General features: G+C 42.3%; 1 protein-coding gene across 1 annotated transcript; it reads right to left on the bottom strand.

Moving 5' to 3' along the window:
* Positions 1-6,243: 6,243 nt before the first annotated feature.
* Positions 6,244-15,144, bottom strand: CNPY3 (canopy FGF signaling regulator 3). Its single transcript, XM_042446914.1, has 6 exons — positions 14,951-15,144; positions 12,764-12,887; positions 10,574-10,670; positions 8,709-8,831; positions 7,664-7,781; positions 6,244-7,244 (listed from the first exon to the last, which is right to left on the bottom strand). Exons 1-6 carry the CDS (start codon positions 15,087-15,089, stop codon positions 7,003-7,005), a joined length of 843 nt encoding a protein of 280 aa, XP_042302848.1. The 5' UTR covers positions 15,090-15,144; the 3' UTR covers positions 6,244-7,002.
* Between the last annotated feature and the right edge of the window lie 705 nt (positions 15,145-15,849).

Genomic DNA, 15,849 nt, shown 5'->3' with positions numbered 1-15,849 from the left:
CAAATCCCAGGGGTTTGGGTTTGTTTTTTTTAGTAGCCCTGGAAGTTAAAAGTGGTGTCAAACTGCATTATTTCTACAGTGTAGTAGCTCACAGTGTTGCCACTGCTAAAGTTAAAACAGAATATAGTTCCATTACAGAGTGCATTGTGATCTGGGTTGTTGTTGTTGTTGTGTGCCTTCAAGCCTTTTCCAACTTATGGCAACCCTAAAATGAACCTATCCTGGGGTTTTCTTGGCAAGATTTGCTCAGAAGAGCTGTGCTGAGAGGCTGAGGCTGAGAGAGTGTGACTTACTCCCCAAGGTCACACACTGGGTTTCATGGCTGAGCTGGAAATCAAACCCTGGTCTCCAGACTTCAGAGTCATAGTCCAACACTCAAACCACTACAACAAATTTTACCTTGTGGGTCTTACATGACAAATTCCAAAACCCATACATTTGCAGTAACTTTATTAAGCCAACCTGCAGCAATAATCTACTTTGAGACTGCTTTGAGACTGCCCTGGCTGGTTCAGTGCTAGGGAATTCTGGGAACTGTATGGTACAAACACACACTGCAGCCAGGAATTCCACTGGAGGACACACATCTTTCCCCTCTTCATCCCTTGGCCTGTTGGCCTGTTGGCCTGTCTTGTTTATGTTTTAATGATATCCAGTGCATTATTGCTGACCTGCCATGTTTGTTGCATAACCACATCGTATGTTTTTCTGAGCGATGTGATATTAAAATAGTTTAACAGTTTTTATATTGAGTGTTCAAGATGGATGTGTTTGTGATCAGAAAGAAAATAAGTTCTGACAGCAAACTAAAAGAGGTAAGCACATTAAATGTATCACAACTTCATTATAGGAAAAGAAGTGAAAGTTATCACATTGGCATATAGAAATAAAATTATTTGTAGTGGAAGAATTATATTTTAATCTTTTGAAGTCTTTTATTACTGTACTCACAATTACAATAAAAGTGTAAATCTATAGTGTAATAAAATATACTGGTTTGTCAACTGGTCAATGAGAGGCTAAGTTAGTTTTACGTTTTAATATATAGTCCGTCCTTGCCTTACGTGGGGGATCCATTCCGGATCCCGCCGCGTAAGGCGAATTCTGCCTATGCTCGAGTCCCATTGGAAACAATGGGTCTCATGCGCGGCGGCACGGGAGCGCGTAGGGCGCAACAGGCATGCACACCCATTCAATTGAATGGGACGCGCCGCCCCTTCCGTCTCACGCATGCCCCATGGCTTGAGCGCATATACTCAAGGCTGCGTATGGCACGCCCGCGTATGGCGCGGGCACGCTGTATAATAATAACTTTGACATAAGCATTACATTGTTCAGGGACATAGCTGGACCCCCCTTCCATTAGAAAAATGAATGATGTGTGCTGCTGCCCTGCCACACCCAAGCCCCATTATAATGGTGGCACTTAGTCTGGACCCCCCCCCTTCCTAAAATCCTGGCTACGTCCCTGCATTATTAATTCTAATGGATCTGCTCCAACACTGGATTTAACCCAAGATGCAGACACCAGCATGTGCAATCTCATCATCATGGTGTTTCTAGATACCATAATCTGGTAATTCATTATGATTCCCACTCTTGGGGCAATACTACAAATATGAAATTCAGACCTAATTCACTTTCATTTCCAAATCTTCCATCATCTAGGAGGATTTCAAACAAACCCAGAAACCAGGGCAGGTAAAATGGGCAGAATAGCTTACAACTACTGTAAACAAGGGAAATATAAAAATTTCTCATCAGGTCTTTTGTAGCTGTGGGTTATTCCTTTCTTCCTCATACCAGGAAATACCATCAAGAAAAATATCGAAGGTGAAACCAAAATGTGACATTGTGACATTACTGATGCACATTTCAGTATGCAGATGAAGCTTATCATGGTGACACACGTTTCCTTTTGGCCTGAACATGTGATTTTGGTGTTTGCAATAAATGTCATTCACACAAATCAGATTTTTGTTTTGTTGTGATAATGAAACAGAAAGAAGGAAAAAAAGTGACTTTGACCAAACAGAAAGAAATGTGGCATGCAGGAACAAGATGTTCTGCTCTCTATTTTTTGCTCATACACAGAGGTGACTAACCTCTATATAAATTTAGGAGGTAAATATTACATTTAGGGCACCAGTATGAAATGTTGATATTTTCAGTCATGAATATGGACCCTGCCATACTCTTTTGGTGTCTGATCCTTTGAAGAAGGAGACTTATCCACCAGGCCATATCTGGGCTTTGCTCGTTTAAATACTAACAGATAGACACCCATGAACCTTCATAGTTGGGTATCGTAACATTTTGTCATAAGGGTTTCAGTGTGAGATTTCACAGGTTACTCTGCAGAAACAACCTCAAAAACACTTTTAAAAAAAGTTATACTCTTCCACCTCCCTGCTTCACCAGAACTGTTAAAAATCCAGAATCAGGAGCAAGCCAAAATATGAGATTTCCTTGCAACTGAAAAATCCTCAAATGAGAGTCAGGACACACATTTTTCACACAAAAAGTTGGAAGAGATCTCAAGGGCCATCCAGTCCAACCTCCTGTTCTGCAGAAAGTCACAATCGAAGCACCCCCAAGAGTTGGCTATCTAACCTCTGTTTGAAAAGCTCCAGCGGAGACGACTCCACCATTCTCTCAGGCAGCGCACTCCACTGCCAAACAACTCTTACGGTTAGGAAGTTCTTCCTAATACTTAAGATGGAATCTTTTCCTCTACCTTGAATCCTTTGCTGTGTCCTAATCTCTGGAGCAGTAGAAAAGCTCATTCCATCCTCAACGTGACATCCCTTCAAATATTTAAACATGGCTATCATATCATCTCTTACTCTTCTCTTCTCCAGACTAAACATACCCAGCTTTCTAAGCTGCTTCTCATATGGCATGGTTGTCAGACCTTTCAATTTTATAGAATTGTGGTTCCTTTGATTGACAATTGAAGGGAATTAACCTAAGGTTCCAGACAAAGAGTGAAAGAAGTGCATGATTACAGGAAGATGTCCATCAGACAACAAAAGCTGGAATCCTGATGATGCATTGCACTACAGTTGCACTTTCTCCAATCGGTCAGCTCCAAGCAGCTTATTCTCCACCAAATGACTTCCTTCACAGCCTCAGTGCCTGCAGGCTTTTCCTTCTTGTTTCCACAAGACATGCCAGCATACTTTTTCAGTGCAGCTCACCAACAGGATTGCAATGACAATGGGATTTTTTAATAAAGGAAGTGTTCATGTGATCATCCTGTCTGGCTGCAATTCTAAGCAATTTTAGACACCCATAAGGCCATCTGCTCCAGAGGGGTAGAGGTATTTTATAATACTGCATAGGACCTGTTTGAAGATAGTGTTTGGGGAGTGTGCTTGTCCATCACAACATTTCATAAAGACTTGAATTTGCACAAAAAGAAGGTAGATCACGGGAAGGGGAAAAGTCAATGTCTCAGTAAAGTACCCCATCAAGAGCAGAAACAATTTAAAAAGCAAAATTGGTGTGTGTGGGGGGGAAATCCACATGTAACATCAGAAAAATCATTGTCCATACATTGCTATTTTGGAACTGTACATGAGATATGTGTGTTGTGGGCCTTCAAGTCTTTTTCGACTTAGAGTAAACCTATCATGGGGTTTTCTAGGCAAGATTTGTTCAGAGGTGGTTTGCTATTGCCCTCCCTTGAGGCTGAGAGGATGTGACTTGTCCAAGGTCATCCAGTGGGTTTAGTGGTAGAGCTGGGAATCAAAACCTGGTCTCCAGAGTCTTAGTTCAACACTCAAACCACTATGCCACACAGCCTAAGAAATTCAGGCCATTCTTGCTCAGTAAGATCCATGATTAACAAAACTGGAGAAGTGGGAAAGAACACTGAGGAGGAAGAAAGCCTGTCCCTTTTACATCCCAAATTATAATCATACATTTCAGCAATATATAGGGAACCAAAAAGTAATCACATAATTCATGTTGCTGTTCATTTGGCCCTGGAAGGAAAGAGCAAGTCCAGTGACCAGTATCTATAATTAAAAAAAGTAAAAAAACAAATGGAAAAACAATTTACTTTTGGCATGGTTAAGAAGTGATAAGCCTCAATAAATAGGAGGTAATTCAGAAGAGGAAGGCTGCCGTGAATAGCAGGAAAGACCTCCTAGACTCATTCAAAGACCTCAGTGCAGAGCATGAACTTTAATTGAACTTCCATTTTTAGGGCAGGCATGCCTTCATCTAGTGGCAGGGCCTGCTCTTTAAAAGGCTGAAAGAAAACAACAGACATGACTAAAATGGATTGCCTTTTTCAAAGCTCCAAGACACCACGAGAGCCACCTGCTGGTCCCTTTGCTTACTCTTCCTCTGGAAAGCACAGCAGATACCCTCAGAGCTTTACAGGGTCCACATTTCCCCTTTAGTTCTACAAAGCTTTCTGAGGAACAAGTAGCTATTTAAGCTACCAACTCAAATAAAACAATTTTTGTGCTGTTCCTGAGTAACAGGAGAGTGGTTTTAGATCACATCAGCTGCCAACAGAGTAACATACTGTATATACTCGACTATAAGTCGACTTCATATATAAGTCGAGGGCACGTTTTGGGGACTAAAATTATGGATGTTGATATGACCCAGGGGATAAGTTGAGGATAAAACTTGGGGGCATATAATGAAGGATGTAAAGGATGAAGCAAAGGAAAAGAATGCCAAAGAATTTACAAACTTCCAGTAGGCATAACTATTTGTGCTCATACTAAAGGCTGGATGGATGAGAGAGAGGTGGGGGGGGGGGGAGATCAGTGCTTCTAGGGCAAATTAAACTCTTGCCTTTCACCATGTATGTATGTATGCATGTATGAGAGTTAAAATACAGTACTTACATTGACTCGCGGAGAAGTCGACTCTGTTTTTTTTTTGGGGGGGGGGTTAATTTTTTAACCTAAATTTCTAGTCTTATACATTAGTATATATTTATATACAGTATTTCACTCACATTGAAATTGCCATTTTATTGGAGCATTCCACTCCAAAAATATCTTAACTAAAAGCAACTGATCAGGAGACCTCACACCATTTTCCCATTCACTTCTAGCCCTTCTCAGATGGAAATTCCTCCATCTAGATTAGTTCTGTGAAGTTACCCAGCTCAAATGTTATTTCTGCCCACTAGCTCAAACCTGAGGTACAAACACAAGCTGTTTACAACGCATATGGCAAGCTCAGTCCATCTTAAAAACATCAAGTTCTACTTTAATACTGCTTGGTTCTAATAAGGTACAGAGCTGTTCTTGTAGAAGGGCAATGCAAGCTTTTTGTTTCAAGCTCTGGAAAATAAGTACAAATTAAAGAAATGCCAAAACATGTCACCTCTTTGTTGGATCAGCTTCAAAGGCAAGCAAAGACCAGTAAGCATATCAAGCCTTTTGCTTCAAGCTTCAAAATGTTATCTATCCTTGAAGTGATCATTCAAAGGGACAAACTTCAGCAAGGACTAGGGAACTGTTTGCCTTCCAGATGTCTTCACACCTAACCATTGGCCATGTTGAGCAGAAGCTGGAATGCCAAAACCAAAGGTCCTACAGCCCTACTACTAGCACAGTAACCCACAAATGGAATAAACACACCATTTGGGTTCTGAACATGGCACCAATATGATCATTCTGTAATTGGAGAGGTTAAATATAGCTTACTCTCAGAACATATCCACTGAGCCGCTCTGAGTCCCAGTTCTGGGAAAAGAGTAGGTTACAAATAAATATAATAATATCCACATTAAATAATTATATCTCATTCCATTTGAACTGCCATGGCTCTATCCCAAGAAAGCCTGGCACTTTTAGTTTGTTGTGGTACTTAGAATTATCTGCCAGAGAGCTTTAGTACACTTTTCTGAACTATAGCACTGGAGCAGCTCCCCAGCAAAAGAATACTAAGTACCTCACTGACTACATTACACATCCCAGGATTCTATAGAATATAGCCATGGCAGCTGTTAAGTGACATAAGTGTCTAATGTGGTTACATCCTGAGAATCCTCTTTCAATAAAGCTAGAGCATGGGTAAATTACTTTTGGGAAGGCTAACATTCCCAGTGGCCCCTATTTTTCCCCAAGGTCTGATTAAAACTGGAAGTAAGAACCTTTGAAAAAACAGCATTAAACAAGAGTGAATCAACCAAACACCAAAGACAGCATTGGAAGTATTGCTGCACAGGGACAGAGAGTGAGAGCAGCAAGGAGATGAAGCACAAAGTATGCAAAAAACATCAAATTTATTTACAGTCTTTTAGGAAGCAGGTTCACTGCAGCAACAGAAAGCAAATGCAGGAAGGGGGAGGGAACATCAAAGACATCAGCAAAGATCCGCCTGACCCAAGAAGAGAACCTTTTAAAAAAGTATCGCAACAAAAGCACAGCATCCTTAATTCCACTGGTAGAACCTCCACTTCTCTCCCAACAAACTCAAATGAAGGGGTGAATTGGGCCCATTTTCCAAGGAATTTACTTGGAGAATATACCAAGTTAGAACCTGCTTGGCTGATTATCTTGGCTACAGCCATGTCTTGTAACTATGGGCTGAAAATAGTTGCCACATGATTGTTCTTACAGTCTTATACTTCCCCCTTTGCCTCTCTCTCTAGTTGTTTTTGGCAGGTCAAACCCACAGAAGGTAGTGGGGAGAAATCAGCACAGACAGTAGGCTCAGCTTCTGAAGGTTAGACATCTGGCTAGATAGCCAGCCCTTCACATTCTCTCTTTCTGCCTGACTGTTCTCTCAAGGATGACAAAGGCTACCTGGGTTCCATATACCCTGCACCTGCAATGAGGTACAATTAACACTGGATAACTCAAGTTCAAGTGACCATAAGAGATGTCCTTCAAGGACAGACTTGCACTATCCATCAAGGAAGTGAGAAACTCCATTGTGAATCTCCAAGGGGCGCAAGCATAGTTCTCTGGCCCAAATACAAACTGGCAAGGTAAGCATGGGCAGAGTGTGATCTTCAAGAACCTACAATTCATCAGTGCTGTGTAACAGTGGGGCTGTCTTTTGAACAACCTCTTCTTCCTCTGCTCGGTCAGGTCCTTCGCTGGCACTTGGCTTCATCGTCTCCTTCTCTTGCTCCACTTCATCCTTTTGGCTCTTTTTACTTTTGCTTGACTTTTTGCCCTTGCTTTCCTTTTTCTTAGCCTTCTTCTTCCCTGAATTTGCCAAGTCTCCTTTCTTGCCAGTCCATTTCTCTGTCAGACAGCCTATAAAATGAAACGGGTGGGTGGGTAAGAACAATGAGATACTGGCAAGACTCCACTTGTCAGACATAACAACAGAAAAACCACCTTGCTGGATTAGGAAAAGGCAAAGAGCCTATTTATTCCAGTACCATGTTTCCAAAGTGAACAAACAGTTCTATCTGGGAACTGAACTAGCAGGACATGAATGCAACAGCTTCAGCTCCCCAGCAATGGGCCAAATGTTTAGGAATTTATATTATCCTCTTTTAAGGCTCTTCAACTTGGCAGTCATCTCTGAATCTTATAGCAGTGAATTCTGCAGTGTGACTGTATTTTGTGAGTATTTATTTTTATCTGACCTGAATCTCCCACCATGATCACAATGGGTTCCAGTATTCTAAGAGAAAGAGAAAATCTTTTCTTTACATTATGAAACTCACTTGTATCCTTTCCTTTCAAGACATGATTTGCACAAAGAAACTGGGAAATATCTTCCTCCTGATGGTTCCTGTACCAGTCTTCAATCACATCTTCGTATTCCTCCACCATTACCTCACACTAGCAAAATGACAGAAACAGAAACAAACATAAATAGCCTGTTTCAAAGAAAGAGACAAACTAAAAGGAAAATCTAAAGATTGCATATTTCTGCAGTATTTGCACCACAGCAGCTTGCGGCATTTCTAAACATACAGTTATGGTAAGTTTCTCTAAGAGAAACTCAATGACATGGAAGAAGTCCTAACTTTCCTCTGCATGCAGCTTAGCCTCCCCAATCCTTCAGATGATTTTTCAAATTTCATTTTTATCAATTTTATTATTTGTATGTACAACACTGTGTAAATCTACAGTGCTATATAAATAAAGAATAAAAAGAAGGAGGAGGAGGAGGAGGATTATTACAGGGGGAAGATGGAACTGCCTCCATCCTGTCCTGATGGCTGAGGGAAGCCATTCTGTCAGCAGGAGGAGCTAATGATTCCCTTCTGAATTTTCCACAAATTTCACTACAGTTATAAATAACTATCAGCAAAAGCCCAAGACTCCTGGCACTGTACTATAATAGGAATAAAGAGAAAAGTAACCTTGCCTGTAGGCTTTACAACCTACAAAGAAGTTAGAATTTGGCCAACAGGCCAGTTATTTTGGGCGTAGACATACAATTTTACCTATCAGCTTCCTGTTTAAAAGGGGAACTCTAGAATGGGGTGGAAAACCTAAGGCCCCTAGGGCCAAATCTGGCCCTCCTAGAACCTCAATCTGGGTGCCAACTCAGATTACCATGACCACCTCTCCATGACCTGATCAATTCTCAGCCTTTATACAGGTTTCCCCTCATTATAAAAAACTGGAATGCCTTTCCTATTTATTTATATTCTTTGTTTTTCCTATCATTGTGACCCAAGGTGGCTCACATGTTCACATTTTGTTCCCCACCCTTGCTTCCAATGCTAGAGCCATGAAGGTAATCCAAGTGCCATATACCTGTTTCTTAAGATCAGCCACTTCTGCTGAGGTTTCGTTCCACAGCTCATAAGGGATGTCCATCACTACTTTGACTCCTTTGTGCACCAAATTATGAAGAGTTTCAAATGTTTCAGACATGCCCTAAAGTGATGAGAAATACTTCAATTAAGGGCTATATTTAGAAAGACCAGACCACAATAAATGAAAAACAAGCTTTGAGTATTCCAAAACGTCTGTGTACTGTGGTGTCTTGGAAAGAGGGGATCGCAACACTTTCTAACAAAGACTGACAGATCGCCATCCTTTGTACAGGTAGATATATAGGACTGTAAAGAACCTAGGGAACAATTCACATTTCACTAAATTCAATGCTGGATAGTTTTGCTCTATAATCAGGTTAAAACCAAATGCCACATTTGCAAGTATGAATAGTCAAAGTGGCAGGCAACTTTTACATTTGTGCCCTGCCCACCATAAAGAGGATTGCATGAAGCCCCCATCTGCTGTGCAGGTCTTTGGGGTGTTGCACCTTGCTTATTTTTGTTTATAGCATATACAACCATCCCATTTAATTACCTTTCAAATAACTATATAGATTATCCTGTCTTAGTAAGGAGACTGGTCTTTTGCTTCCTCTGAGAACTATAAAATCATTTATCTGTTTATTTGTATCACTTGTAACTTGCCTATCTTGCTCAAGGTGCTATATATGGTTCTCTTCCTCCTCACTTTTTTTATCATCATCATCATCATCTCATACATATCCCGACTTTCCTCAGCACTTAGACTCAAGGTGACTTACAAAAATTAAAACAAATACAGTTAAAACACTCACAAAGACATAAATTAAACATATAAAATATTAAAATGTAATTAAACTACCCATAGATTTAAAACTATTTATAACAAATAAATTAAAAGACTAAAAATATAAACCAAAGAGACATCACACTATCAAAAGCCCTACCAATCATTCCTAAAAGCCTTTCAACTCCCAAAAGCCCTACCCAGCTTAGTCAAGGTTCTGGAAATTGCAGTCCACTAAAATTTAGACCCTGAGATTGAGAAACACTGCTCTAACCATTATATAATACTGTTCTATAATGGTAGTTTCCACTAATTAAGGAAGCTAAATGTACCTTGCAATGCAAAAAGAGGACACTGGAAATGATTTTAGAGCCTAAATTTAATATTGCCACTCCTTCTCTGTGGAGTATCTTTCAGTGGAATTTTTCTTACTGCTGTGGCTAATCTAGCCCATCCATCCCATGCAATGACTTCCTCTAAGCCAGTGGTCCCCAACCTTCTCAATGCTGCAACCCTTTAATACAGTTCTTCATGGTGTGGTGACCCCAACCATACAATTATTTTCATTGCTAACAATGGAAATATGCGTTTTCTGATGGTCTTTGGCGACCCCTGTAAAAGGGTCATTCGACCCCCAAAGGGGTCCCAACCCACAGGTTGGGAACCACTGCTCTAAGCAATCATAAGGATGAACAAGATCCAGCATCCAGAGAACAATACAGTGGAACCTCGCCATACGCGGGGATCCGTTCCAGATCCCGCCGCGTATGACGATTTCCGCCTATGCTCGAGCCCCATTGTTTCCAATGGGGCTCGTGTTCGGCGGCGCGGCGGCGCAGGAGGCGCAACAGGTGCGCGCGCCCATTCAATTAAATGGGACGCGCCACCCCTTCCGCCCTGCGCGCACCGGCAGCTTTGAGCGCCTATGCTCAAAGCCGCCTATAAAAAGACCACGTATGCGGAGGCCCCACTGTACTTCCTTAACAAAGCAAATTCTCCTGCAGGTGTACAATGTTTCCTATCTGTTAGCACACAAATCCAGAACTTAACCCATTCTAGTAACAGAAGAATCCCACCTTTGCAAATCTGTTGCTCCCCGATCTCTCTTTGTGCAGGTTATATTCTAAAAGCCTTTTGCAGATGTTTTCTGTCACCTCAATTAGACGAATGTCCCTAGAGACAGGAAAAAACAAAAAGATGGTGAGGAATTTAAAAAAAACCTCTGCAAGAGTATCTGATAACACAACTAGTAAATATTGCCTTGGATGCAGTGGCTCAAGTGGTTAAGATGCTGATTCTGTTGATTGCAAGATTGGCAGGTTTGCAGTTTGAGGCCCGAGTGCTGCATGATGGGGTGAGCTCCTGTCACTAGTCCCAGCTTCTACCAACCTAGCAATTCGAAAGCATGCATTTCTCAGTGGGAAGGTAACAGCATTCAGTGTAATAATGCTGGCCGCATGACCACCAAAGCAGTCCTCGGATAATGCTGGCTCTTTTGCTTAGAAATGGAGATGAGCACTGCCCGCTACAGTCAGTTGCAACTAGACCTTCATGTCAAAGGACTACCTTTACCTTTACCTAAATATTGTCTGGAAACTATGTTTGTCAGTGATAAAATTTAACTGTGTGGCAGAATGGGCACATAGGGATTGTCTTGCCCTATCTGCTGCTAGCAAGATTCCTCTTCACCAGTGCTATGGGATTTTGCCTTACAGGTCATAAACATTTTACCTTTTTGCTAAGTAGATTTGAAACTGGCATTTATTTTTAAAGTGACGTTTCAAAGTTCTTGTTTCCACAGAAGCCACCTTAGGTCCCTTTTTGGGAGAAGATTGGCATAGAAATAAAATACATAAATAAGAAATAAATAAATAGTCTTAATCATTTGACTGCAACTATGAATTAATGCAGTGTGACACCACAGTAACTGCGATGTCTCAATGGAAATCTCGGATTTGTAATTCTGTGAGATATTTAGCCTTCTTTGTCAATGAGCTTTGGTTCCACAACAAACTATAAATCCCAAGATTCCACAGAATGGCAGCATGACAGTAAAAGAAGTGCAAACTGCATTAATTCTGCAGTGCGGCAGCAGCCTATGTCAACTATGCATCAGAAATGGGTCACATCTACGTTCAGCCTTACTTTTGATGTGGCAGCAATGGCTTGAACTGGATTTTGTCACATAGCAAACCAGTGATTTGACAGTTTCACTGGAGCATGCTACCTTGACCATTTGGGGCCTAAACAGACAGGCCAAAATAAAGCTGCTTCGGGTCACTTTGGTGGTATGCTATTTAAATGATGCATGCATTCTAAGAGACTGGAAGCCGTGCCAAAGCCACACTCCAGTCCTAAGGACTGGAGCATAGCTTTGTCATGGCTTCTGGCCTCTTAAGATGCATGTGTCATTTAAACAGCGTACCTCCAAAGTGACCTGAAGCAGCATTATTTTGGCCTGTCTGTTTGTGCCCTTAGTGACCAGGGGAATGTGAGACATGCCTGTGGATGCACTTCCCCCGGCCGAAAAAAGAGCTGAGACCAACTTCCCAGGTCTGGAATGACTCACTGAAGATCTGGGAAGTCAACATAGAATCATAAAAGCTTAAACATCAGCTGTTGGACACTAAATGATCAAGGCAGCACACGATAGTGCTTACAAACTGCCTTCTTTGGGATGGTAGTGTGCAGAACCATGTTTACAGAGCTTTATTATCCACATGTACCATGAAAGAATCTGCCAAATATACCAATGAGGACTAAAAACCCTAAGCACACTCCAAAGAAAGCTGAGCACATCTAAGCATAGTACCCAAACTACTTAACTAGGTATTTTAGTTCCTCCAGTCTCCACCAGAATAAGGAATGTAAACTTCATTCAGATTTCACTCTTATTTTGCCTAAATATTTGATTTTGCCAAATCAGGACCTGTACTAACTCAGCAGAAGGAATATGATATTTGGATGTCTTTAAGATGGAGAGGTGGAGGAAGAAGCTGTTGCTGTTGAAACAGGTCATCTAGATAGAATCAGACTGAAATTCAGATGGAAAAATCAGAGGGACAGTGGAACCTCCACCACCAGCCGCCATTTAGTTGGGTCCATATACATCCACTAGACTCATCCAAGAATTGGGTCCATATACATCTACTAGACCAGTGTTTCCCACACTTTGGTCCTCCAGATGTTTTGGACTTCAGCTTCCAGAATTCCTGGTCATTAGCCTAACTGACTAGTTAGTTTGCCAATAGCTCTTAGTCACTTACGATTTTGTGTACTTGATTTTGGATGCCTTGCCATCCAAAAAGCCGTATTTTGTGTCAATCACCTCCTTGGTCTTGCCAGTCTCATCAAAGGAGGACTTCAGCTCCAAAGCCACATACTTGCACACTGGAGACAGATAAGATGCAGAACAGTTAGAATGTATTGATAAATATTCATTGTTGATTGGAAGGTAGGTACACTGAAATTTCATGTTAAAACGTAAGCTCTAGTGTACCAAATGCTGGCATGTCTTTGGAGATAATAAAGGTGTTGAAGTAGCGACTGACTAAAACAAACATTAAAAGCTTACAAATCGCTGCAGTGACATCTCTGGAAAAGGCCTAGAGTTGATTCAGGCCAAAGTGAACAAAACCAAACCTTTGAAGTTAAGGTTTTTTTGGACCCAAACTCCCAGAATGCCACAGCCTTTATGTGTTCCAGTAAAAGTGTTCTTAGGCTTCAAACAAAAGTGGGTTTCACTTCAATAAACTTCCGTCGCAACTACTGCTTCCTCTTTTACTTAGTTTCACAGTTCCATTTTATGACAAAGTATGTCATTACTTGCAAATTAGCTTACTTGCTGTTCACCGCTATGATCTCTGGAATAGCGGTATATAAATAAATTATTATTATTATTATTATTATTATTATGTTTTTCAGAGCCTTTTCCCACTTACCCTTTCAATATAACATCACACTTGGAGGACAAAATTGGGGGCATACTTATCAAATTTGCAGATGACACCAAATTAGGAGTAGCAGCTAATACCTCAGAGGACAGGATCAAAATTCAAAATGACCTGAACAGACTAGAAAGCTGGGCCAAAGCTAACAAATTGAACTTCAACACGGAGAAATGTAAGGTACTGGGGGGGGGGGGGGGTCTGGCTGAAGTAAACCAGATGAAAAGACTGCTTTCAGGTTTTATTTGGCCATGTCCTCCATTTTGTTAATTGACTACAACTCCCATGATCCCCATCCAAGGGCGGAAAAATGAAATGCAGAGATATAGGATGGGTGACACCTGGCTGAATGAAACTACATGTGAAAGGGATCTGGGAGTCCAAGTAGACCACAAGTTGAACATGAGTCAACAGTGCGATGCGGCAGCTAAAAAGGCCAATGCAATTTTAGGCTGCATCAATAAAAGTATAGTGTCTAGATCAAGAGAAGTAATAGTGCCACTGTATTCTGCTTTGGTCAGGCCCCACCTGGAATATTGTGTTCAGTTCTGGGCGCCACAATTCAGAAAGGACATTGAGAAACTGGAGCGTGTCCAAAGGAGGGCGGCTAAAATGGTGAAGGGTCTGGAAACCATGTCCTATGAGGAACGACTTAGGGAGCTGGGGATGTTTAGCCTGGAGAAAAGAATGTTAAGAGGCGATATGATAGTCCTGTTTAAATACTTAAAGGGATGTCATATTGAGGAGGGAGCAAGCTTGTTTTCTGCTGCTCCAGAGAACAGGACCCGGAACAATGGATGCAAGCTACAGGAAAAGAGATTCCACCTCAACATTAGGAGGAACTTCCTGACAGTAAGGGCTGTTCAACAGTGGAACACACTCCCTCGGAGGGTGATAGAGTCTCCTTCCTTGGAGGTCTTTAAACAGAGGCTGGATGGCCATCTGTCAGGGATGCTTTGATCGAGAGTTCCTGCATGGCAGAATGGGGCTGGACTGGATGTCTCTTGGGGTCTCTTCCAACTCTAGGATTTTATGATTATAAGCTCCCCTCTTCTCTCAAAGGATATCCATTCGGGGACATTAACCCCACAGTTCATTACATCAGAGAACGTTTTGCTAAGTAGGTACAGTAGTTATAAATGCATAAATATGCACTCAAGCACAAATTAATACGTCCTCGTTCCTTTCCTTAACACTCAGAAACTCATTCCATCCTTTTCTTTGCTCTGAGGACTAGAGATCCTAAGAGCCATCCAGTCCAGCCCCATTCTGCCATGCAGGAACTCTCACTCAAAGCATCCCCGACAGATGGCCATCCAGCCTCTGCTTAAACACCTCCAAGGAAGGAGACTATGGAATTCTGGAAGTTGGAGTTTGTTGTGGGCCCAGAGCGGACCCCACAACAAACTCCATCTCCCAGAATTCCATAGTAAAGAGCCAGACAAAGAGTTAAAGCGGCTCCAAACCGTGTTATTTCCCCAGTGTGGATGCACCTGAGCGACTCACCTTCGCACTTGCTGGGCAGCTTGACCCACTCGCCGTCCTCGGCCACCGCCCCCGCCAGGCCAGGGACCGGGGCCGCCAGAAGGATCGCCACGAGCGCCACTAACTGCTCCCCGGAAGCCATCAGGACTTCCACACACATACACAGCCCACCGACCCACTTCCACTTCCGGGATCTTCCTGCCTCTGGCCGCGTAACTATAACAACCGGAGGCGTCCGCCAATGGCAGCCCAGAGCGTGTCGCGCTCGAGCCAATCGGCGAGGAGGAGGTGTCGTTCCAGCCAATCAGAAGCGCACAGGCGCGATCCCGATTCTCCAATGAGGAGCGCAGAAAGAACGCTCGTCTCCCCGTCTCAGCCAATGGGAGCGCTGATGACGCGATTGGTGCTTGTCAACGTTCCAACAGGCCTCGAGTGACCCCCCCTCTTTTACCCATTCGCGACAAAAGGAACTTCGGAAAGTCCCGGATGGAGGTCTATATTACCTCTGGCTCAGTGGGCGGGGCTTGTAGTCCCATCACCTTGGATGGGGATCATGGGAGTTGTAGTCAATTAACAAAATGGAGGACATGACCAAATAAAACCTGAAAGCAGTCTTTTCATGTGGTTTACTTCAGCCAGAAAACCCCCCACTGGAATGACTTTGGGCAAGTCACACTCTCTCAGCCTCAGGGGAAGGCAATGGCAAACCGCCTCTGAAGAATCTTGCCAAGGAAACCCCATGATAGGGTCTCCATAAGTGGGAAACAACTGTAAGACACACAGCAACAACAACAATTTACAGCTATATTACACATTTGTTGTTGTTGTGGACCTTCGTGTCGTTTCCAACTTAGGGCGAGCTCAAGGCGAACAAGATTTGTTCAGAGAGGGTTTGCCATTGCCTTCCTCTGAGGCTGGAC

The sequence above is a fragment of the Sceloporus undulatus genome, chromosome 1 (assembly GCF_019175285.1).
Source record: "Sceloporus undulatus isolate JIND9_A2432 ecotype Alabama chromosome 1, SceUnd_v1.1, whole genome shotgun sequence".
NCBI lineage: Eukaryota > Metazoa > Chordata > Lepidosauria > Squamata > Phrynosomatidae > Sceloporus > Sceloporus undulatus.
This window is presented reverse-complemented; position numbering and strand designations above follow the sequence as displayed.